The sequence below is a fragment of the Oncorhynchus keta genome, chromosome 10, assembly GCF_023373465.1.
Source record: "Oncorhynchus keta strain PuntledgeMale-10-30-2019 chromosome 10, Oket_V2, whole genome shotgun sequence".
Taxonomy (NCBI): domain Eukaryota; kingdom Metazoa; phylum Chordata; class Actinopteri; order Salmoniformes; family Salmonidae; genus Oncorhynchus; species Oncorhynchus keta.
The window spans coordinates 49,295,411-49,321,814 of record NC_068430.1 but is presented as its reverse complement, the minus strand read 5'-3'; the positions used below and the strand labels follow the sequence as shown (position 1 = coordinate 49,321,814).

General features: G+C 42.5%; 1 protein-coding gene across 11 annotated transcripts in view; it reads left to right on the top strand.

Annotated features, from left to right (window-relative positions):
• The first annotated feature begins 427 nt into the window (after nucleotides 1-427).
• ptprt (protein tyrosine phosphatase receptor type T) overlaps nucleotides 428-26,404 on the top strand; it is a 394,370-nt gene continuing 368,393 nt past the window's right edge. For all 11 annotated transcript variants that reach the window (XM_035778500.2, XM_052527246.1, XM_035778501.2 and 8 more), the window contains exon 1: nucleotides 428-746. In XM_035778500.2, coding sequence (XP_035634393.1) covers nucleotides 671-746 — 76 coding nt within the window. In that variant the 5' untranslated portion in view covers nucleotides 428-670. The remainder of the gene's footprint in view (nucleotides 747-26,404) is intronic.

The window sequence follows — 26,404 nt, the reverse complement described above, 5'->3', positions numbered from 1 at the left end:
CCACAAAAAAAATATGGATCCAAGACTAACTGAAATACTATCAGAAACATGTGATGCCGCGTTCAGGTCGGAAACTCAGTACCTCCGAGTTAATCTTTCAACAACTAGTAAGCAAGTCAGATTTTTTTGCGTTTCCAACATGATATGAATGCGGCATGAGTGTCAGCACTGCCATAGGAATAACTCACACGGCCCCAGCACAGCAGAATATAACATTCACGTCATGTCGGAAAATCTGAAATGTCCAAAATGCTTAGACTACTCGTTGTAGAAAGCTGATACGTCCCAAATGGGAAACTGGGGTATCAGAATCAACCAATAGGAAGCAATACGCAAATAACACGTTCATTTTTACCTCGGAGGTCCGAGTTCCCGACATGACATTAACACGGCATGCCTCCAATGCTTAGATAGTTAGAGGTTCAAACGTTGTGGTGGCTAGACAGGTGTAGGGACCCTGGGGACTCAGAATCGAGTGCCACTCTCCTTTAGATTATCTCAACTCCGTTTGCCATCAATTACTGATTGAAGCCAAACAATCAAACCGGGATTGCTGTCTACTGCCTTTACAGTACTCTCTCACTGCATTACCAATGCGAGGATACTGTCTGTGTATACAGTCAGCGAGTAAACGGACAGGAGGCGAGCATGTAAAATAGTCACTGCCAAAATGGACAAAGGGAACTATATCATTGCTTCGCTTCTTTTTCAACTGATGGACTTAATATGCGGACAATTATTTCCAGGTAAGTTTATTCTTGTTTCTAGGAATTGCTCAGAAGACTAGGCTACTTTCATCTCAGTAGAATGTGCTTTGGAGATGTCAATACACGGTAACGAAGGGACCGTGGGCAGGTGCATGCCATAGGAGTTCATGCTGTGTCTCCAACTTTTATTTTCGAATAGGCTACTATACATAATTGAATACGCATGCATGCACGCAACCTCGAAATACACGGACACACTGTCAAGATGCACGTCATTCGAGCACTTGTTACTCCACGCAATTTGGGGTGCTTTTGGGCAAGATTATTTTGTCAATTATAAAACGTGATATTGACCATATCGACTAAATTGATCTGTATCGGTAAATGCAGAGTCGGTATGATACAAATAAGTATCTACCATTACGCAAAGCAGTGGTACATTCTGAGTAGTTTATTTGATATCGTGATAATAAATAATTTAGGCCTACCTTAATCTTACGTTCAATTGATCATAGCCTAATTGGACCAACTCGAATAAACTATACTTTAAGAAGAATTATAACATTTTACCATACAGCAATTAATATAGCCCACTTACTACGCGCATGTAGCCATATACTGTACCTCCCATATTGATAGCGTACTCGCGATTCGAAATTCTTTTGATTGTATTAAGTGAGACGGATGCATTGCTTCATCGTGGCAAAGGTTTTTGTGGAAAATGTGTTGTAGGTTGTATTTAAACAATTTAACATTAGGCTACGGTAGTAGGACGAAATGTTAAAATAACTTGATACTACAGAACAGACTCTGCTGTCACAGTGCACCGTTTGGTTCTTTTTGATCTCAAAATGGAAAATGTGCTAAAGTAGGCTTGTTGAATATTCGATAGGCATATACAACAAAACCACGAAATCCACTGTTAAAAAAACCTGGAGAAAAAAACAAAAGCTAAATAAAATGAATGATCACGCAATTGAGGACAGTGGTTGAAATCCCTATGCCCGAAAGGCCTATTCATGACATTAGCATTTTTTAAAAATGTATGTGGCACAATTATCACACTTTTTCAGTGCGATTGATTTTCTTATTCCGTGCATGAGCAACGCTGCAAAAGTGTTCATGAGCTCAAGACGCTCTGTCTGCTGAGTTGTGCACCCTTAAGGTGGCGCTCTGGGCACATCAAATTGTATTCCACTCACCCGCAAAGGATCATAAATGCGCGCAAGTGAACTGTTCAAACCAAAGGTATTTTTAAGTCCGAGATCCTGTGCCAATGAACCATTTTCTTAAAGAAAATACGTCAATTTTATCTCTTAAGTTATAGTTTATTTATCATGGAAGTAGATTATCACACTTAATGTATTGGGGTCCATATTTATTTCTGATTCATGGATTTGGTGGTTCTAATGTAGGGTGAAATGTTTTGAAATCAGACTAAATTATTGGACAAACTCATGGAAATATCTCATTTTTTGTTAGAAATGACTATCATTGTAGTAATGTGCATTAGTTACAAAATGTTAATATATAATTTACAGTGGACTCCAGTGTAAATCGGGATATTCTGCATAGATTGTATTACTTTAAATAATACTTTTATGAATTGATAAATGTCATGTCAGTCAGTAATCTGGATTTCAGCAACACACCCAAATAATCAGACAGAAAACCAACACTATTTCAGTCCCCTGCATTTGTTGAACTTTATTCAAATTACCTCCACTAACCTGTACCCCTGCACATTGACTCAGTACCGGTGCCCCCTGTATATAGCCTCGTTATTATGTAAATGTATTGTTCGTTTTTGATTATTTTTTACTTTAGTTTAAAAAAAATATTTAATTAACTCTTTCTTGAACTGCATTGTTGGTTAAGGGCTTGTAAGTAAGCATTTCGCGGTAAGGTAGACAATCTAATTTGATTAGTTTTTTAAATTTGAAATATTAATGAGTAAAGTTCATAAACTTAATTTCGACCATGCACATGTATCTCTTTCACAAAAGATGAATTCTGAATTTTTACATTTCCTTGGAAGTCATCATCCATGCAAGTGTTTTCTGTTTGATATGCATCCTGCTTCCTTGTTCCCAGTCCTTCCCAGTCTGTCACTCTGGCAGGGAAACAAGCCCCCCTCAGTCTGCATGAACAGCTTGAAAAGTATCTTTATTCCCTAACTAATGGGGATTGGCTTTTGCAAAACAGTGTGTAAGTAAAATGTGAACATTTACATGGCTGCATAGGCCATTCAGTGCCAGAGCTGCCGAGAGAAAAGCTGAACTTGGGGAGGGACTTCACATTTGAGAGAGAATATTACGTTTATTTTTATGGACATCCATGGCCAATGTGAAATATGTGTTAAGTGGACTGTCCCTGTTTCTCCATCCTAACTCAGTAGTTATTTGCAGGATGCAGCTGGGCATAGCGGCTAGCCTCTACTGCTATGCTTTACTGGCCATTAATTGTTTATTGTCCAGCGGACACTGGAGGTGGCAGCTACTGGCTAGAGCTGGTGTGTGTGTGTGTGTGTGTGTGTGTGTGCTCAAAAGGACCAAGTTACCATTTGTATTCAGTTATTAATTACATTTATTTGGCAAGAAGGCACAATATGGAACAGTCATGTGTCATTTTCTTTTCCTTTCTGTTCTCTTTCTCCTTGAACTGACGACTGCCCTCTGCACTGAGATGTCAAGCAGACATTTTCGAAAGGCAGACTTTTATCAAATCCATGGTTTTGCATTTCTCCATTTTGAGTGCTGTTTGGAAATGGGAGTGTGGACTGTGAGGTCATCTTTACTGGATGAATGGGCTGTGTATGGAGTGAATAGTACCAATTGGAGGTATGCTGAGACTAGATGGATTTAAAGTGAGTGTAATTTCAATTACATTTTATTTGTTTTACAGTGCATGTATAAAACAAGAGAAGGGTCATTTCAACACTGACGCTGGAAAGTCAGTTGGTCGGTGTTTGAAATTACACTCACTTTAAATCCATCTAGTCTCAGTGTACCTCCAATTGGTACTATCCACTCCATACACCCCATTCATCATACATAATATTTGTATTTTCTACATTGTAAAATAAGTGAATACATCAAAAAAAATAACACATGGAATCATGTCGTAATCAAAAAAACTGTTAAACAAATCAAAATATATTTGAGATTCTTCAAATTGCCACCCTTTGCCTTGACAGCTTTGCACACTCTTGGCATTGTCTCAACCAGCTTCACCTGGAATGCTTTTTCAAAAGTCTTGAATGAGTTCCCACATTTGCTGAGCACTTGTTGGCTGCTTTTTAAAAACTTTTATGTAACTTGGCAAGTCAGTTAAGAACATTCTTATTTACAATGACTGCCTACACTGGCCAAACCCGGACAACGCTGGGCCAATTCTGCTCCCCCCTATGGGACTCCCTATCACGGTCGGTTGTGATACAGCATGGAATCGAACCAGGGTGTCTGAAGTGACGCCTCAAGTGCTGAGATGCAGTGCCTTAGGCCAATGCACCACTCGGGAGACACTTTTCCTTCACTCTTTGGTCTAACTCATCCCAAACCATCTCAATTGGGTTGAGTTTGGGTTATTGTGGAGGCCAGGTCAACTGATGCAGCACTCCATCACACTCCTTCTTAGTCAAATAGCCCTGACACAGCCTGGAGGTGTTGGTCATTGTCCTGTTGAAAAACAAATTATAGTCCCTCTAAGCGCAAACCAGATGGGATAGCGTATTTCCTGCAGAATGCCTTGGTAGTGTGCTTTGAATTGTAAATTAATCACTGACAGTGTCACCAGCAAAGCACCTCCTCCTCCATGCTTCACGGTGGGAACCACACATGCAGAAATCATCCGTTCACCTACTCTGCATCTCACAAAGACACAAGCGGTTGGAACCATTCATCTCAAATTTGGACAAAAGACAGAACTCCACCTGTCTAATGTCCATTGCTCATGTTTCTTGGCCCAAGCAAGTCTCTTTTTATTATTGGTGTTCTTTAGTAGTGGTTTATTTGCAGTAATTTGACCATGAAGGCCTGCTTAACGCAGTCTCCTCTGAACAGTTGATGTTGAGATGTGTCTGTTACTTGAACTCTGAAGCATTTATTTGGGTTGCAATTTGAGGCTGGTAAGTCTAATGAACTTATCCTCTGCAGCAGATGTAACTCTGGGTCTTCCTTTCCTGTGGCAGTCCTCATGAGAGTTAGTTCATCATAGCGCTTTATGGTTTTTGCAACTGCACTTGAAGAAACTTTCACATTTCTTGACATTTTACTAAAGATGGACTGTTTCTCTTTGCATATTTTAGCTGATCTTGCCATAATATGGACTTGGTATTTTACCAAACCTACCTTGTCATAATACGTTGGCTCAACAAAAAGGCATTGAAGTTGATTCACAGTAAAATTATAAGGAAACCAGCTGCAATAGGATTGTGAACTTGCTCAGCATTTGGGCACCTAGCTGAACCAACATACAATTCAACTTGAGAATGTATTTTCACTCAGCATTTTTGGTTGAGTAAACACATTCTCAAGCTGAATTGTTTTTGACCTTTTTTGCACATTTCCCAGAGTGCCTTGCCTTTTGAGTGAATTGAAGTTACCGCCCATGATTGCATTTATTAGCGAGAGGCATGGTTGTTGTATTCCATGGTTTTTAGTAGTGTAGCCTTCACCAAGTGAGTGTTATCTTAAATTCAACTCTTTATGACAATACATTACAAATGGTATATTATTAGGCTGTTCTTTGAGGGCTTTGTTATACCCGAACAGTGGTCTGAAACTCCTTGTTTACAGGCCACATCAAGCCTGCTGGCTTGCAAAGTGATGTGTAATTCCTATTAGAATCCCACAACAAGTGAGGATATCCAACAATTGTAACTTTTAATCGACCGCAACCTGCATTCAGAATGACTGCCGGGATAGGGAAGATGAATTATTGAAACTACCTAAATCAAATAAACTGGAACAGCATCTCATTTAACTGGTGCAATAAGTCCAACTACTAACAGATTGGAATTGTTTAGAAAAATGTATGTTATTTATGTCTGTAGCATAAAATTACATGCACAAACACAGGTACAAACAAACCTGAAAATCATGATCATGATGGCTGTAATTTTTAGTTTTTTGCACAAACATGAATTTGTAAACCACAGCTCACTTCGAGAATGATTTGTGGCGTAAACTATAGCTCAAATTGTCCTTTTGAAGTCCACTCAAAAAATAATGCTGATTTTAAGCAATTGGTTAAGTTAGATTATTATTTTTTTTGAGCCAGCTTGATGGTGGACATGGATAAATAAAACACACTTGATGATTTGACTTTAAAAAATAAATATTAAGAACAAATTCTTTAATTACAATGAAGGCTTACCCCGGCCAAACCCTAACGATGCTGGGCCAATTGTGGGCAGCCCTATGGGACTCTCAATCACAGCCGGTTCTGATACAGCCAGGAACTGAACCAAGGTCTGTAGGGACGCCTCTGGCACTGAGATGCAGTGCCTTAGGTCTCTGCACCACTCAGGAGCCCTGATGATAAGACATGGGCATAAGTTTTGGTGAATAACATAAAGGCACTTGCCCAGGCCGATCTGTCTTTTAAAAAAAATGATTTTTAAAAATCTCCCATGAAATTAACTTATTTTCATTTAAATGGGAAATGGCTGTTGCATGCAGCCCAGTGTTTTTTTCAGTGGCATTTGCTCCTTTGCCAAGGAAAGAGATCCAGTGGAAAAAACAAGTATTCTTTGCATACATTACACAGGTCTCTCTCCTCCTTTGCATACATCATCCAGCAGCAGCACACAAAATACTGTGGTAGAAACATTTGTGTTAATGTCTCTGATATTGTGTGTAGATTGTCACTAATCTCAATTTCATATATTTTAAATTCAGGCTATAGCACAACAAAATGCGGAAAAGGTCAAGCAGGTTGAATACTTTCTGAAGGCACTGTAACACCTGCACTGTCACGTGAGACAGCAGTCACTCTGTATGCTGGAGAGGGCACTCGTTAGCCGAGTGCTGCCAGACTAATGGTTAATCCCAGGCTGATGCAGTGTCAGTCAAGGTTCCTCTCACCAGCCCCTCCATTTTAGGGAAGGAGGAAGTTCTTTTTTCCAGACAGTATTTTTTTGGTTTGGTTGATATTTCATTGTGGCTTAAGCCAAAGAGTAGGGGTGTTATTTAGGATTAGTATGAGATTTGATTTTTTTTTTTTTTAGTACCACTCTGTTCCTATACTTCCATCATTGTGTTTTATTTGACAGGTAAGCAAAACAATTTATTTTACTTTCAAGTATTGTGATCGCGGTAAAATTTAAGAGGATTAAATATTGTAATGGGTGGTAAAAAAAATAAATTAATAATGTCCTCCAAACAAGAGATTGTGGCCAGCAATTCAACTGTAAATGCCCCAGCAATTCTAACTGGGGGTCAGTCAAGCACTGATGAGAGGGGAAACAACTACACCTCCAAAACTTCAGAGATGGGAAAAATGCACTTCAAGTGGTGGAGAAATGAAACACCTGAGAACAAATGGGGAGGCTGTCGGAGGTTTTTAATGGATGGCACACTCCGCATGCATCCCATATGGGCCTCGGGGAATAAGGGAGGGAAGAAAGGGTTAAAAGGACAAAAACAGGAGCCTAATTATTCCCAATCAATCCATTAGAACCTTTCGGAAGCCTAATTGTTTCCTCCAACTCCCGTTATCATGTGTTGCCGTGGCTGCAGCAGAACGGCAGGAGCACTTTTTGACAAGCTGTCTGTCACTCACCGGCTCTGTCTGTTTTAGTATGCTCACCCATCTGGTCACGCTTTTTTAATTTTTTTCAGGAGAGGAGAGCTGCATTTACCGTGTCAGTGGACAGAGCTGTATTTTCCAGCGGTCTGCTTATCTGCATGACTGTGTCACCCTAATCCGTTGCACTTATTCTATTTGCCTGACTAAATGACAGCTTAATACAGGGGCAGGCCTGCGCCTCTGAGGATGTTAAGGTACAAAACGCTGGAAGAATGTCTCTCTCCTCTTTTTCAATGACATACTTAAAAGTGAGTTCCTGCCTGAAAAACTTTGCTAGAGGGATGCCTGGTTTTTATCGCTGACTGAGGTAAAAAAAACAACATTGCCTGTATTCACAAAGCATCTCGGAGTAGGAGTACTGAATGATCGAATATCAGTTTTGCCTTTAAAAAAAAAATCATAATGAAATAAGAGTGGGGGGGACCTGATCCTAGATCAGTACTTCTACTCTGGAACACTTTGATACTGGCCCTGATATTTTATAGTCGCTTGAAGTTCAACCTGGAATTTCAAGGTACAAGGCATATATTAACTCAGAAGAAATCATACCAATCGATTTAAATAATTGTCAACCATTTTTTTGTGGATGAAATTCATTGCCGAAAACATGTATGAAGGACACTGGGTTCTTGTGCAGTTAATTTATACAGCTGATTCATGAAGTTCAGTAATTTTGTATGCTTAACAGAATTAAGACTAATTCATCCATATAAAGATGACAAACTCCTATCTCAAACTCCTGTTTACAGGAAGTGCCCTATTCTTGCGAGATTCATGATTGCACAGGGAGGAAATTGATCTGTTGCAATCTCACCTGGGAATTAGCAGAGCAGGTTGAGAGCGAGAGAAACAGTAATTTGCACAAACAAATCTCTTGCCGATGTTTTTGTTTTAAGGCACAACCAATGAACATCGATCGTCTGACTGGCGAGGAAGTGACACACAATAGACTATAATCTAGGAGAAAAACCTGAACACTGTTTTCCTCTTATGTTCTATGCTTTCGGACATGTTCTTATCAATGGATGGGAATTGGTATATTTCTCATGTTAAAGAAGAGTAACGTTATGACTGAGATAGAGGCCATGTAATATACGCATAGAGTCCTTTCGTGAAGGGCGCCCTTGCGGACTGAATGGTAGCAATCACATTCGGAGATAAACCTCTAGCCATCAGATTGGTCCTCTCTGGGGCCAGGCTCATAGGAACCAAATCTCCAGTCTCACATTTCAAACCTGTCTGGATCCCCCGAGCTGTTGTCTCAGACACACAATCTTGCAACCTTACAGTTAACTAGTCCAACGCAATAACGACCTGCCTCTCTCTCGTTGCACTCCACAAGGAGACTGCCTGTTACGCGAATGCAGTAAGCCAAGGTAAGTTGCTAGCTAGCATTAAACTTATCTTATAAAAAAACAATCATAATCACTAGTTAACTACACATGGTTGATATTACTAGATATTATCTAGCGTGTCCTGCGTTGCATATAATCGATGTGGTGCGTATCGTTGCTCCAATATGTACCTAACCATAAACAACAATGCATTTCTTAAAATAAATACACAGAAGTATATATTTTTAAACCTGCATATTTAGCAAAAAGAAATCCAGGTTAGCAGGCAATATTAACCAGGTGAAATTGTGTCACTTCTCTTGCGTTCATTGCACGCAGAGTCAGTGTATATGCAACAGTTTGGGCCGCCTAATTTGCCACAATTGTTCATAATTATGACAATATTGAAGGTTGTGCAATGTAGCAGGAATATTTAGACTTATGGATGCCCCCCGTTAGATAAAATACGGAACAGTTCTGTATTTCTTTTCGAGATGATAGTTTCCGGATTCGACCATATTAATGACATAAGGCTCGTATTTCTGTGTGTTATATTATAATTATGTCTGATTTGATAGAGCAGTTTGACTGAGCGGTAGTAGGCTCGTAAGCATTCATTCAAACAGCACTTTTGTGCGTTTTGCCAGCAGCTCGTCGCTGTGCTTCAAGCATTGTGCTGTTTATGCCTTCAAGCCTATCAACTCCCGAGATGAGGCTGGTGTAACCGAAGTGAAATGGCTAGCTAGTTAGCGGGGTGCACGGTAATAGCGTTTCAAATATCACTCACTCTGAGACTTGGAGTGGTTGTTCCCCTTGATCTGCATGGGTAACGCTGCTTCAAGGGTGGCTGTTGTCGTTGTGTTCCTGGTTCGAGCCCAGGGAGGAGCGAGGAGAGGGACGGAAGCTATACTGTTACACTGGCAATACTAAAGTGCCTATAAGAACATCCAATAGTCAAAGATTAATGAAATACAAATGGTACAGAGGGAAATAGTCCTATAATTCCTATAATGCCTACAACTTAAAACTACTTACCTGGGAATATTGAAGATAGAAGGAACCACCAGTTTTCATATGTTCTGAGCATGGAACTTAAACGTAAGCTTTCTTACATGGCACATATTGCACTTTTACTTTCTTCTCCAACACTTTTTTTGCATTATTTAAACAAAATTGAACATGTGTCATTTGATTTGATTTTATTGATGTATTATATTAAGTTCAAATAAGAGTTCATTCAGTCTTGTTGTAATTGTCATTATTACAAATAAATCAATAGTCCGATTTAATCGGTATCGGCTTTTTTTGGTCCTCGGTGTTGAAAGATCATAATCGGTCGACCTCTAGTCCTAATGCTCCTAACTACTAAGCTACCAGTCACCCAAATGGTACCCTACTCCCTACATAGACGCTCTGATCAAAAACAGTGCACGATGAGGCCTGGTCAAAAGTATAGCAACTACCGTAATTGCTGGACTATTCAGCGCACCTGAATATAAACCGCACCCACTGAATTATTAAAAAATGTGTAATTTTGTACATAAATAAGCCGCACATGTCTATAAGCCGCAGGTGCCTACCGGTACATTGAAACAAATTAACTTTACACAGCCTTTAAACAAAACACGGCGTTGTAACAAAAATAAATAGGGTTTAACGAAACACGGCTTGTAACAAAAATGAAAACAGTAGCCTACCAAGAAAGTCATTGGTCACTATCTTCCTCCTCCTGTGCACTGAAACCACTGAAGTCATCTCCTTCGGTGTCGGAGTTGAAAAAGCCTCAGAATTGCTTCATCCGATGTTGGATCGTTTTCATTGTCGCTCTCGTCACTTTCATCCGGAGGCAAATACCCCGCTGAGCTCATGCTGCCCCTTCAACACTCAGCAGTCCAGCCTTTCGAAACCCGTTGATGATAGTGGATTTTTTGACAATGCTCCACGCTGTCAGGACCCACTGGCAGACTTGACCATAAGTTGCTCTTCGCATGCTGCCCGTTTTAGTGAAGGATTTCTCCCCACTTGTCATCTAAGCCTCCCACTGAACAAGGAGCGCCACCTTAAATGCACGATTTACACTGATGTCAAGTTGCTGCAAATACTTTGGGCCATCTGCTTTTCTTCCCTCTGAAAGCTTTTGTTTTCTTTTTGCACTGAGTCGGTTCCTCACGCTGCTGTTTCCAACGTCTTATCATCGACTCATTAAGGCCAAGCACCCGTGCAGCAGCTCTCTTTCCTTTTCCAACAGCCAGATCGATCGCCTTCAACTTGAAAGCTGCATCATATGCATTTCTCTGTGTCTTTGCCATGATGAGGGTGACAAAATTACTACCGTAATCCGAATGATGGGAAGTTTGAGCGCGCTCGATTTATGTCACATTATGTGATTGCTCAGTTTTTTGGCGGCATGAATCTTGTGAAAGTGGGAAAAATCCATAAATTAGCCGCGTCATTTACATTACATTTAAGTCATTTAGCAGACGCTCTTATCCAGAGCGACTTACAAATTGGTGCATTCACCTTATGACATCCAGTGGAACAGCCACTTTACAATAGTGCATCTAAATCTTTTAAGGGGGGGGGGTGAGAAGGATTACTTTATCCTATCCTAGGTATTCCTTAAAGAGGTGGGGTTTCAGGTGTCTCCGGAAGGTGGTGATTGACTCCGCTGTCCTGGCGTCGTGAGGGAGTTTGTTCCACCATTGGGGGGCCAGAGCAGCGAACAGTTTTGACTGTGCTGAGCGGGAACTGAACTTCCTCAGTGGTAGGGAGGCGAGCAGGCCAGAGGTGGATGAACGCAGTGCCCTTGTTTGGGTGTAGGGCCTGATCAGAGCCTGGAGGTACTGAGGTGCCGTTCCCCTCACAGCTCCGTAGGCAAGCACCATGGTCTTGTAGCGGATGCAAGCTTCAACTGGAAGCCAGTGGAGAGAGCGGAGGAGCGGGGTGACGTGAGAGAACTTGGGAAGGTTGAACACCAGACGGGCTGCGGCGTTCTGGATGAGTTGTAGGGGTTTAATGGCACAGGCAGGGAGCCCAGCCAACAGCGAGTTGCAGTAATCCAGACGGGAGATGACAAGTGCCTGGATTAGGACCTGCGCCGCTTCCTGTGTGAGGCAGGGTCGAACTCTGCGGATGTTGTAGAGCATGAACCTACAGGAACGGGCCACCGCCTTGATGTTAGTTGAGAACGACAGGGTGTTGTCCAGGATCTCGCCAAGGTTCTTAGCGCTCTGGGAGGAGGACACAATGGAGTTGTCATTGTATAAACCGCGAGGTTCAAAGTGTGGGAATAAAGTAGCGGTTTAAAGTCCGGAAATTACGGTATGTAGGCAATATTGTGGCATTTGGGAAACAGCCTTGAGTATGCAGTAGCAGTGTGAAGGGGGAGGGAGGGAGGGGGGGGGGTTCAGGTTAGGTAGAAGGAAGATTGTATGAGGGAGAGTGAGGAAAGAGGGAATGGCAAATGAGGCTGATGGATAGACTGAAAGAGTGCTCCTTGGTGTAAACTCAAGAGGCCAGTATAAGGAAAGTCCCCTCGAGGCCATTGAGGAGAGGCAGGAACAAACATAATATTGTCTGGTACTGTGGAAGCTCTACTCACTGTTTGCTCTCAAACCGGCGTCTTTCTTCGTGATGTTTGCAAAGTGAGCCTATTACTGCCAAGACCCACAGTACATTAATCCAGCATCTGCCTCCTTTCTCCACACCTATTCTTTGACACATCTTTACTTCTCTTTCTCTGTCCCACCCTTACTTCAACTAGCCAACAATTTATCTTCAGCGACAATGGCATGAATCATAATTTTTCTAATTTCTCTCTCTCTCTCCATGTCATAGCATTTAAATGGATGGAGACAAAGAACAAGAGAGCTTACTGTTAATTGGACAGAGGGTGGGAGCGCGTTAACGCAAATTCAGACTTGATTAATAGATAATTACTTCTGTCATCAGCTGAAATGATTACCGGCAAATTGCACCGAAGCCGCTCAGATTGGAAGTCTCGAATGAAAAGCTGCTGCATTGCCAGCCTTGTCTGCCTCTCTGTCAAACAGTTACCTCAGATTTAGATCTGTGGAGGGTAACCATGGAATAGTGCTCCTTATATAAGATTTGACAGGCATATTCGAATGAAACAAGCCTCTCCAGAAGTCGGTAAAGTGATAATAACAATCCAGCTCGGAGGAGGGAATTGGCCATTACGTTGGTGAAATGGATGTCACAGCGCTCATTGCTGTTTGATCCCAGATGGTCAGAGGCGATCAATTCAAAGCGAGAGGTTCGGTCCACCTCCTGGCCTCATCCATCGCCACGAGATGACATTGTGTCATCGTGGGGCGCTCATTAAGAGATGCCCCTTTTCAAACCATTTCCGTTACCTCTTGTCAGGGCTTGAGAAACTTTCTCTTCACTTATTGGCTTCTGAAGGGTTGACAGGGCCGTGGCAGAAGTAAATGGTCTGTTCAGGAAGCTTGTCTCGTGCAGTTGCTCTCCTTTTGCTTAGTCAGGTGTGTCTTTTTAACCACCAGCGATTTACTCTTCGTGAAGGAGAGCAGTGCCATCCACACTTTCGCTTAGGTATGGTTCAGTGGTGTATGACGTTAAAGGTGCACACTAGTTCACACTGATCAGGGTGGGTTTTTTACTAATGTACTTACTGGACCATGTCAATCTCCCTTGAAGGTGGTATTAGAGACTGCTGTTATAGGACCAAAGGCAATTTAATAAGACAGCCAGTCAACATTGTGCTGGCACTTCGGCGAACAAAAGGGGATATGAGAAGAACACAGTCTTCTCCCTTTTTTTATGATTAAAAAACCTCGAGTCAATTGACTCACCTGTTTTTAACATTGAGTAGCTCCCTGTGTGTTTGTTAGACTCACAGTGTCTTGTAGTGGCTGCAACTCAATCCCCTCTTAACTGCTGTATTATTCCATAACATGGGGCTCGTTTTAAGCAACCCTTTTCTACACATGAGAGGATCCAGACAAGAAAATGGCCACAAAATTGTCAGTAAAACCCGAACTGTGTGAGTTAAACTAACATGTCACCAATCTTGAAAGGGGAGACTCACAAACACGACAGTGTTGGTGGTTCTGCTCTACGACGCACTCTACATCTGAAGGTAACCCAGTACTGGGCTGTAAAAATTGAAAGAAAGTGCATATGGTGGCAAATGTGCCAAAAATAACATGACAACATGGGTCTAAACTGTTTTTTTTTTTTTTTTTTACGTATTCTTATCTCTGATATAGGACAGACACTTAACCTTGTTCCTTATGTTTCAATGTTCCAATGTTTCATCAAATACTTAATTAAAAAAACTACAAGGGTCCTAAAATTCCAAATCAAATGGCTAAATTATACCTAAATTATACCTTTTTATGACAATCTTAAATCAATTCCATGTTAGCTTAGTAGATATTGTGATGTAAGGGCTTAGACCTACAGTTTGTATTATTATTTTTATAAAGACAGTAGCGAACAAATAGGAGGTGAATGTGAAAGTATTATATTGCATTAAAGTCTATGTTAGCCTGGTGGAATGAAAGCCGGCGATAATGAACTGGCTGGGCTCCTTCAAGACCTGGGGCTTTGTCGACGTGAGGAGTCTGGAATGGTAACAAGACCCCTCATGCATTTTTCTCCCTCCAGAGAGACCATTAACCTTTCCCTCTCATTCACACACACACATCTCTCAGACACTTCCTCTACCGCCGATAGCCTCGCTTTGTTCCTTCATGGGGAGATTAAAAGCCCCTTAATTGGTTAGGCTAATGGCAATTTGCCGGAGTGTACTAATGCCTGACACATTATTTAGTCCCTCGTGAAAAGGTCAGGCTTGGGCGCTCGTGTGCCCTGATATACTTCTACGCTAAAGTAAGACCCGGCCAGCCCTGTTGCTGAGTGAAAAAACAACAGTTTAAGTGAGTGTCTGAGATTTCTGCAGGACTGGGATAAAGGGGACCAAAGCGTTGTTGTTGACACTGAAGCAGGTGCAGGCTTTGGCTGGAGTTTTTTTCACTTGCTTCGTTTCATAAAGCCGTGAACACAAACGGGGGAGATAAGAGGCATAACTAATCATCGCCCTGCTCCATTTTGCGAGGCGTGATTTGATTAGGAGAGCCTGTGATCGTCCTCTCAGAAAGGTCAAATGACGCCCCAGTGTGTTGTACAGTCCTTGTGACACTCCTGGCTGGGAAATAACTATCAACAATGGCAACTACTATCATGGTCAGATCATATTACATAATATGTTCCACCAAATTCTTAAACTTTTAGAAACTGATTTAATAAAATGTTTAAGAAAATTACTTCTCATGCTATTCTATATATATTCTCAGCATTTTTATTGAAAGTATATGAATAATGGGTTGCACATGAAACTGGGTTCATACTTGTGTACAAACGGGTCCAATTGAACCTGCAAGTAAGCATTTCCATGCACATCTTGTACAAACGACTAAAACTTTTATTTAAAATGTTATGTTAATGTTTCCGGTTATTTCAAACCGATTGATTTCATTCTTATGCAGACAGGCCTTGCCATGGTTGATATCCCACTTAAAATTGTACAGTTATGTTGTGAGAAGTCTACCTCTGCCACTCAGTGTTTGATCCTACTGTGATGAGTGACAATTGGACTATTTTCCCCTCCTTTTCATTGTCAGTGACTTCACATGAGACTGATAGTGCTGTGGTTTTGTATCATTAATAGCTATCATTTTAAGTCTAAGACCTCTGGCTCAAATTTGAAATATGCATTTTGATGTTTTTGTGTGAATGTGTAATGAAGTACTGTAAATCTATTAATTTAATTGTCAGTTATAGACTAATGCACAAAAGTTAAAACTCCATAAATAGGCAAGAGTGGTTATTTTGCATGCCGAGGCAGCAACTACTCTTCCTGGGGTCCAGTAACAATTTTAAAATATTAAATGACATTTTCATAACACTTTCCACAACACATTGTGTTGTCTCAGGCCACTACTCTACTACCACATATCTACAATACAAAATCCGTGTGTGTGTAGAGTGCGTGTCTTAACACAGTCCCCGCTATTCCATAAGGTGTATTCTATTTATATATATTTTTAAATCTGATTCTACTGCTTTCATCAGTTACCTGATGTGGAATAGAGTTCCATGTAGCCATGTCTCTTTTCATTTTATCTTTATTTAACTAGGCTAGTCAGTTAAGAACAAATTCTTATTTTCAATGACGGCCCAGTGGGTTAACTGCCTGTTCAGGGGCAGAACGACAGATTTGTACCTTGTCAGCTCGGGGGTTTGAACTTGCAACCAATGCTCTAACCACTAGGCTACCCTGCCACCCCCAGTACTGTGCGCCTCCCATAGTCTGTTCTTGACTTGAGTATTGTGAAGAGACCTTTGGGAGCATGTCTGTGGGGTATGCCTGTGGGGTATGCATGTATGACTGAGCTGTGTGTTAGTAGTTTACACAGACACCTCGGTGCATTCAGCATGTCAACACTACTTAAAAAAACAAGTAGTGATGAAGTCACACTCCTCCACTTTGAGCCATGAGAGATTTACATGCATATTATTGTTAGCTCTCCGTGTACATTTAAGGGCCAGCCGTGCTGCCCTGTTCTGAGACAATTGTCACTCCCAGGTTAGACTAAACTAGGGCCTGTTAAGGACCTGCCTTCTTGATAGTGTTGTTAAGACCGAGCTGCGCTTTATTATAGACTGACTTCTCCCCATCTTTGCTACTATTGTATCAACATGTTTTGACCATAAGTTTACAATCCAGGGTTACTCCAAGCAGTTTAGGCACCTCAATTTCCACATGTTTTAGTTGAGGTTTAGTGAAAGATTTGTCCCAAATACAATGCTTTTAGTTTTAGAACTATTTAGGATGAACTTATTCCTTGCCACCCACCCTGAAACTAACTGCAACTCTTTGTGTTTCAGTCATTTCAGTTGCTGTAGTAGCTGGTGTGTATAGTGTTGAATCATCCGCATAGACATGCCATTAGTAAAGATTGTGATCACTACATCCGATGGATCTGGATACTGCTTTAAAGCACATTTCTGAAGCATTAGTAAAGATGTGATCAATACATGTTGATGATTTTGTTTGTGTGCTGTTTGTAGCTACCCTGGTAGGTTGATTGATAACCAGATTGCAGGCACTGGTTACAGTTTACAACTTTTTCTTGAATGGGCAGCTTGATGAAAGCCAGTCAATATTTAAATTACACAGCAAATATACCTCTGTTTGCTATCAAGCATTTCACATGTTATCCAGATACTGACTGTTAGCATGTGGTCAATAGCAGCTTCCCACAAGAATAGGCTTTAGGTGAGGCAGATAAACCTGTAGCCATATTACTTCAACAGTATTTATCATGATCCTCTCTAAGCTTTACAGGAATGTGGTTCTGATTATAAACAGCGACACCTCCATTGGCATTTGTCTTTTCTGTAAATGTTATTATTGCTACCACCGTATCGTCAAAGGTATTCTCTAAGTGAGTTTCAAAGATTGCCAGAACATGAATTTCATCTGTTACTAGCAAATTATTGATTTCATGAACCTTTTGTTTCTTAAGCTTACATGCAGTTGAAGTCAGAAGTTTACATACACCTTAGCCAAATAAATTTAAACTAAGTTTTTCACAATTCCTGATATTTAATCCTAGTAAAAATTCTTAGGTCAGTTAGGATCACCACTTTATTTTAAGAATGTGAAATGTCAGAAAAATAGTAGTTATTTATTTCAACTTTTATTTCTTTCATCACATTCCCAGTGGGTCAGACGTTTTACATACACTCAATTAGTATTTGGTAGTGTTGCCTTTAAATAGTTTAACTTGGGTCAAATATTTCGGGTAGCCTTCCACAAGCTTCCCACAATAAGTTGGGTGAATTTTGGCCCGTTCCTCCTGACAGAGCTGGTGTAACGGAGTCAGGTTTGTCGGCCTCCTTGCTCACACACGCTCTTTCAGTTCTGCCCATACATTTTCTATAGGATTGAGGTCAGGGCTTTTTGATGGCCACTCCAATACTTTGTTGCCCTTAAGCCATTTTGCCACAACTTTGGAAGTATGCTTGGGGTCATTGTCCATTTGGATGACCCATTTGCGACCAAGCTTTAACTTCGTGACAGATGTCTTCAATATATCCACATAATTTTCCTCCCTCATGTTGCCATCTAGTTTGTGAAGTGCACCAGTCCATCCTACAGCAAAGCACCCCCACAACATGATGCTGCCACACCCTGCTTCACGGTTGGGATGGTGTTCTTCGGCTTGCAAGCATCCCCCTTTTTCCTCCAAACAACAATGGTCATTATGGCCAAACAGTTCTATTTTTGTTTCATCAGACCAGAGGACATTTCTCCAAAAAGTATGATCTTTGTCCCCATGTGCAGTTGCAAACCATAGTCTGGCTTTTTTTTTCAATCATGTCTCGCTCCATCCACCAACGCCACGTTTCACCACAGACTGTCCAGGAGTTGGCGGATGCTTTAGTCCAGATCTGGGAGGAGATCCCTCGGGAGACCATCCGCCACCTCATCAGAAGCACACCCAGGCGTTGTAGGGAGGTCATACTGGCACGTGGAGGCCACACACTACTGAGCCTAATTTTGACTTGTTTTAAGGACATTACATCAAAGTTGGATCAGCCTGTAGTGTGGTTTTCCACTTTAATTTTGAGTGTGACTCCAAATCCAGACCGCCATGGGTTGATAAATTTGATTTCCATTGACCATTTTTGTGTGATTTTGTTGTCCGCACATTCAACTATGTAAAGGACAAAGTATTTAATAAGAATATTTCATTCATTCAGATCTCGGATGTGTTATTTTAGTGTTCCCTTTATTTTTTTGAGCAGTGTATATTATTACCCTGCCAATAACAGGTTTAATAATATATCTGTGAGAATATCCAAGGGGCTTTTTATATTTCAAAATGTAATAATAATTGCTTTGTTTAAAAAATAACTTTTTTTTTGGCGATTTTGTTTTCATATTATGTAAAATGAGCGAGGGGGGCATTCTTGAACATTGAGTGAGACATTGTTACTAATTTGTAAATAAAGACAGTTATTTTAGAATGATTTATTTCTGGTTTTATAGGGAGAGAAACCAAAAAACTACAGTCATCTCATGGGTCTCCCAGTCAAGGCTGGCACAGGTATTAAACCAGCATCTGTAGCAACATAACTTGCACTGCTATGCAGTGTTTCAGACCTGTGTGCCACTCGGGCACTATACTGGTTGGGAGTGGCCAACAGTACCACAGTAAGAGTAAAACTAATAACCTTAGTGTAACCACAGTTTTAGTAAGTAGTACTGAAGTCGTCCACAATTATCAGTTTCTATTTAGGTTTATGTCGCCCGTTCATTGTCAATTAGACACAGTAAGACCCATAAGCATAACCAGTGTTTTAACTCCCCCTTACGCTGGTCTGGAGCAAAAAAGTGGTGACGCAGGGTATTGTACTAAACCACAAATTATGTATGTTCCGGAGTTCTAAATTGAGCAGCTGCTGAAAAATGAGCTCCTGTATATATTGAGATTTAAATGGTTTTTTAGAGTGAAGTACATCGAAAAAATCAAGAGAACTGCAAGACTCAATAGAAGACAAAACAAGGAACAAACCAAAAAAGACAGGCTTTTGAAAAATTAACAATTTTTCATAAAATTGTACAGTTATCTTAGCTGAATTGCTAGCAGAATTGTTTACTTGTTGCTAAGTAGTTGCTAGGGACTCTCCTGGAAGAAGCTAGCTAGCTTACAAAGAATAACAACAAAAAATATCTAGTTAACAGAAGAAAGGAAGACAAAATAAGGACAAAAGAAGGACAGAAGAAAAAGGAAAAGAAAGAGGACAACAAAGTGAAACAGTCAGCACTTCTATTGCAACTTCGTATTTCGTCGTCCTAACGTAGTCTACACTGCTATCTGCCCAGCAGCTAGCCAGCTAGCAAACGTCCACCGTCTACCGAATAGCAGCACTGTAGAAACTATTACACTCAACTGAACGACTTGATTAGTGTAGTGTTAGCTAGCTACATAGTTGTCTTTGCTGTCTTTGTATCCAAGATAATTGTGTAGTTTAGAGCGTGTAGTCTTAGAGTGATTATCTTAATTTACCGAGGTTAGCTAGCCAGCTATTTGTCGTCCTTAACGTAGGAGACACTGCTAGCTAGCCAACAGCTAGCCAACGTCTACTGAATAGAACTTCCGCACTCAACAACCCGGTCGCATTCCGCTTCGCTCCACAGGTAGTATCACATTTTAATTTCATTACAGCACAACGGTTTGATTTGTTTGATCGTAGCTAGCTACATAGCTAGCTACATAGCCGTCTGTGTATCAAAGATAATTGTGTAGTCTAGAGCGATTTTCTAGGTTAGCTAGCCAGCTATTGTCGTTCTTTTAACGCAACGTAACGTAATCAACACTGCCAGCTAGCCCCCGAATAGCAGCACTGTAGAAACTATTACACTCAACGGAACGACTTGATTAGTGTAGTGTCAACAACGCAGCCACTGCCAGCTAGCCTACTTCAGCAGTACTGTATCATTTTAATCATTTTAGTCAAGATTCTTGCTACGTAAGCTTAACTTTCTGAACATTCGAGACGTGTAGTCCACTTGTCATTCCAATCTCCTTGCATTAGCGTAGCCTCTTCTGTAGCCTGTCAACTATGTGTCTGTCTATCCCTGTTATCTTCTCTCTGCACAGACCATACAAACGCTCCACACCGCGTGGCCGCGGCCACCCTAATCTGGTGGTCCCAGCGCGCATGACCCACGTGGAGTTCCAGGTCTCCGGTAGCCTCTGGAACTGCCGATCTGCGGCCAACAAGGCAGAGTTCATCTCAGCCTATGCCTCCCTCCAGTCCCTCGACTTCTTGGCACTGACGGAAACATGGATCACCACAGATAACACTGCTACTCCTACTGCTCTCTCTTCGTCCGCCCACGTGTTCTCGCACACCCCGAGAGCTTCTGGTCAGCGGGGTGGTGGCACCGGGATCCTCATCTCTCCCAAGTGGTCATTCTCTCTTTCTCCCCTTACCCATCTGTCTATCGCCTCCTTTGAATTTCATGCTGTCACAGTTACCAGCCCTTTCAAGCTTAACATCCTTATCATTTATCGCCCTCCAGGTCCCCTCTGAGAGTTCATCAATAAGCTTGATGTCTTGATAAGCTCCTTTCCTGAGGACGGCTCACCTCTCACAGTTCTGGGCGACTTTAACCTCCCCACGTCTACCTTTGCCTCATTCCTCTCTGCCTCCTTCTTTCCACTCCTTTCCTCTTTTGACCTCACCCTCTCACCTTCCCCCTACTCACAAGGCAGGCAATACGCTCGACCTCATCTTTACTAGATGCTGTTCTTCCACTAACCTCATTGCAACTCCCCTCCAAGTCTCCGACCACTACCTTGTATCCTTTTCCCTCTCGCTCTCATCCAACACTTCCCACACTGCCCCTACTCGGATGGTATCGCGCCGTCCCAACCTTCGCTCTCTCTCCCCCGCTACTCTCTCCTCTTCCATCCTATCATCTCTTCCCTCTGCTCAAACCTTCTCCAACCTATCTCCTGATTCTGCCTCCTCAACCCTCCTCTCCTCCCTTTCTGCATCCTTTGACTCTCTATGTCCCCTATCTTCCAGGCCGGCTCGGTCCTCCCCTCCCGCTCCGTGGCTCGACGACTCATTGCGAGCTCACAGAACAGGGCTCCGGGCAGCCGAGCGGAAATGGAGGAAAACTCGCCTCCCTGCGGACCTGGCATCCTTTCGCTCCCTCCTCTCTACATTTTCCTCCTCTGTCTCTGCTGCTAAAGCTACTTTCTACCACTCTAAATTCCAAGCATCTGCCTCTAACCCTAGGAAGCTCTTTGCCACCTTCTCCTCCCTCCTGAATCCTCCCCCCCCCCCCCTCCTCCCTCTCTGCAGATGACTTCGTCAACCATTTTGAAAAGAAGGTCGACGACATCCGATCCTCGTTTGCTAAGTCAAACGACACCGCTGGTTCTGCTCACACTGCCCTACCCTGTGCTCTGACCTCTTTCTCCCCTCTCTCTCCAGATGAAATCTCGTGTCTTGTGACGGCCGGCCGTCCAACAACCTGCCCGCTCGACCCTATCCCCTCCTCTCTTCTCCAGACCATTTCCGGAAACCTTCTCCCTTACCTCACCTCGCTCATCAACTCATCCCTGACCGCTGGCTACGTCCCTTCCGTCTTCAAGAGAGCGAGAGTTGCACCCCTTCTGAAAAAACCTACACTCGATCCCTCCGATGTCAACAACTACAGACCAGTATCCCTTCTTTCTTTTCTCTCCAAAACTCTTGAACGTGCCGTCCTTGGCCAGCTCTCCCGCTATCTCTCTCAGAATGACCTTCTTGATCCAAATCAGTCAGGTTTCAAGACTAGTCATTCAACTGAGACTGCTCTTCTCTGTATCACGGAGGCGCTCCGCACTGCTAAAGCTAACTCTCTCTCCTCTGCTCTTATCCTTCTAGACCTATCGGCTGCCTTCGATACTGTGAACCATCAGATCCTCCTCTCCACCCTCTCCGAGTTGGGCATCTCCGGCGCGGCCCACGCTTGGATTGCGTCCTACCTGACAGGTCGCTCCTACCAGGTGGCGTGGCGAGAATCTGTCTCCTCACCACGCGCTCTCACCACTGGTGTCCCCCAGGGCTCTGTTCTAGGCCCTCTCCTATTCTCGCTATACACCAAGTCACTTGGCTCTTGTCATAACCTCACATGGTCTCTCCTATCATTGCTATGCAGACGACACACAATTAATCTTCTCCTTTCCCCTTCTGATGACCAGGTGGCGAATCGCATCTCTGCATTTCTGGCAGACATATCAGTGTGGATGACGGATCATCACCTCAAGCTGAACCTCGGCAAGACGGAGCTGCTCTTCCTCCCAGGGAAGGACTGCCCGTTCCATGATCTCGCCATCACGGTTGACAACTCCATTGTGTCCTCCTCCCAGAGCGCTAAGAACCTTGGCGTGATCCTGGACAACACCCTGTCGTTCTCAACTAACATCAAGGCGGTGGCCCGTTCCTGTAGGTTCATGCTCTACAACATCCGCAGAGTACGACCCTGCCTCACACAGGAAGCGGCGCAGGTCCTAATCCAGGCACTTGTCATCTCCCGTCTGGATTACTGCAACTCGCTGTTGGCTGGGCTCCCTGCCTGTGCCATTAAACCCCTACAACTCATCCAGAACGCCGCAGCCCGTCTGGTGTTCAACCTTCCCAAATTCTCTCACGTCACCCCGCTCCTCCGCTCTCTCCACTGGCTTCCAGTTGAAGCTCGCATCCGCTACAAGACCATGGTGCTTGCCTACGGAGCTGTGAGGGGAACGGCACCTCAGTACCTCCAGGCTCTGATCAGGCCCTACACCCAAACAAGGGCACTGCGTTCATCCACCTCTGGCCTGCTCGCCTCCCTACCACTGAGGAAGTACAGTTCCCGCTCAGCCCAGTCAAAACTGTTCGCTGCTCTGGCTCCCCAATGGTGGAACACACTACCTCACGACGCCAGGACAGCGGAGTCAATCACCACCTTCCGGAGACATCTGAAACCCCACCTCTTTAAGGAATACCTAGGATAGGATAAAGTAATCCTTCTCACCCCCCCCCCCCCTTTAAAAGATTTAGATGCACTATTGTAAAGTGGCTGTTCCACTGGATGTCATAAGGTGAATGCACCAATTTGTAAGTCGCTCTGGATAAGAGCGTCTGCTAAATGACTTAAATGTAAATGTAAATCTCAACCCGCAGCAAAATCGCAAAACCATTAGTGGAGCAACCACTGTATGGCTCGACGGTATACTGTCCTTCTCTCAGCACATATCAAAGCTGCAGGCTAAAGTTAAATCTAGACTTTGTTTCCTCTATCGTAATCGCTCCTTTTTCACCCCAGCAGCCAACTTACCTTGATTCAGATGACCATCCTACCCATGCTAGATTACGGAGACCGAATTTAAAGATCGTCAAGTAAGGGTGCTCTCGATATGTTCTTCAAGCATTTTTCCACCAATGCTCCTTATAGGACACATCACTATACTCCTCTGTAAACCAGTCGCAAGACCCACTGGTTGATGTTTATTTATAGAACCCTCTTAGGCCTCACTCCCCCTTATCTGAGATACCTACTGCAGCCCTCATCCTCTACATACAACACCCATTCTGCAAGTCACATTCTGTTAAAGGTCAAAACACACAAATCCCAGGGTCACTCCTCTGCAGTTCGCTGCAGCTAGTGTCTTGAACCAGCTGCAACAAACACTCAAACTGGACAGTTCCTGTATCTCAATCTCTTCATTCAAAGACTCAATCATGGACCCTCTTACTGACAGTTGTGGCTGCTTCGCGTGATGTATTGTTGTCTACCTTTCGCTTGTGCTGTTTGTGCCCAATGTTTGTACCATGTTTTGTGCTTCTACCATGTTGTCATGTGTTGCTGCCATGCTATCTTAGGCCTCTCCTTATGTAGTGATGTCTCTTGTTGTGATGTGTGTTTTTTGTCATTCTTTTTAATTTATCCCAGACCCCATTCTCGCTGGAGGCTTTTTTTGTAAAGTAGTAGGCTAAAAACAAAGTCCAAAGGGTTATTTTCATTGTGGTCCTCTTAAGACAGTGAGATGGTAGGTGGGCAAGATTGACACATACTTTAGGCCTAGAGAAGATTCAGATCCACACAACAGATGCAATAGAATTAACTTTTCAGACACCTTTTTTAGCTCTAAAAAATGACAACTCCAAGTCAAAGTTCCTATCTATTTTTTAAGGCGTCCACCCTGGTTTAAAGTTATGTTCCTATATTTCTCTAATCTCTACGTAAGAGCATTGTGTTTTCACTGAGCTTAATGATGGTTTGGAGGTGGTCCTGCAGACAGGAAAGCGAATGGAGATGACGGGATCGTTATCTCCCCATCAGTACAAGGATCCTCTTTGATTAATGATGTTAGGAGAAACAATTCCCCCCAATCTCCCCTCTCTTTTACATGGCAAATAAGTATGATGTTGGCTACTGGTGTGTCTCTGGGCTGCATGTGTTTCTGACTGTCAGGGGCTGCCATCCTATATCTAGGGAAGAGAATGGAGCATCTTGTTGACCTTAGTCTGACACTGATTCAACAGAGCACATGGCTAAATTAAACTGAACTAGTTTGAGGACGTGAAGGTCTGATAGCATAAGTACAATAATATGTGTGGGAACAAACATGTGAGAAGGACCCGCTGAATGTCTTTGTGGGTTTAGTGTCATTTTCTTTCTTCTCCTATAAATATTTATGTTCGGCTGGGGTGTATCTCCCAAGACCCAGTTCAATACAGCTGCTATTATGTGGTTTTTATAACCATTATTGCCTTTCCCAACAAGCAATTGAATTGATGGAACTCGCTTTGTTATATAGCCCTGCCAGTCCCTCTCATAATGAGCATCCTAACTTTACCTGCCATTAACATGGCATAGCTTTATCTGGGCGACGAGAGTACAATGGGGGTTGTCTGGATGTGAGGTGAGTTCTAATGGTACAATACCATTACCTCATCCAGTAACTCAGCACCTCTTATGGTAAAGTAGCATTTCTAGCATGGAACTGTAGGCTTCGTGCCTTCTGCCAATCGTCTCAATCCTCAAATGGCTCTGTAATGCTGTTGCCTCATCTGTCAAGGGGAGTCATTCTGAAGACACATTTACCAATCCAACCATTTTTTTTTTCTTGTTTTGCATGAAGGAAACTGACACTTGTGATTTTGTTGGATATGGGCATTGTTTGAGTGTTAGGCGTGGGGTACAGAGTACCTTTTGATGGTGTGCAATAAATGTCTTGCAATGAAGCTATGACCCATTGACTTGAATATTCATCCCCTTGTTTTATTCTTGTTTTATTATTGGCTGGAAATAAAACTGAAGGAATAATAAAGGGAAGCTTTGGAGTGCTTCTGATAGGCTTCACCCCATCCACTGTATCTGTGTTGGCAGAGTCGAACCATTTGCAGCTCCACTCTGTACTTTAGAGAATTAGCCAGCACAGACAGACTCTGGCAGGCACTCCCACATAAAAAATTACCATCGTGTACTATAGTACTTACTATAGTGTTTTGCAGACTTTACTGTAATATTCACTAAAGTCTGCAAAAACACTACCGTGACTGTAATATTAACTTTTTTATGGACATGACTGTTGGATACGGTAGTGTTTACTATAGTATCAACACTAAAGAGAAATTGCACTCTATACTGTAGGGTTTTTGTGGACTGTTTACTGTAGATTTTTTTTGCTGGCAATTACCATAGTAGTTTTTGTTATCTTTGACATGGCAGTGGAGGCTTTGTCCTTGAGGAAACCTACTGGACAAAATACTCAAACAGTGAATTTTCCATAACCTGTAGATGGGAGGGACTGAGATCTGAATGGACAGTTCAGAGTTTCTGATCTTTAATTTGTATTTTATTTTAAATAACCTGTAGGGAAAACCAACGTATGGTTTATACTTGGCATGTAGATTTTGGGATATGGGGGATGGGAATGGGTATATACA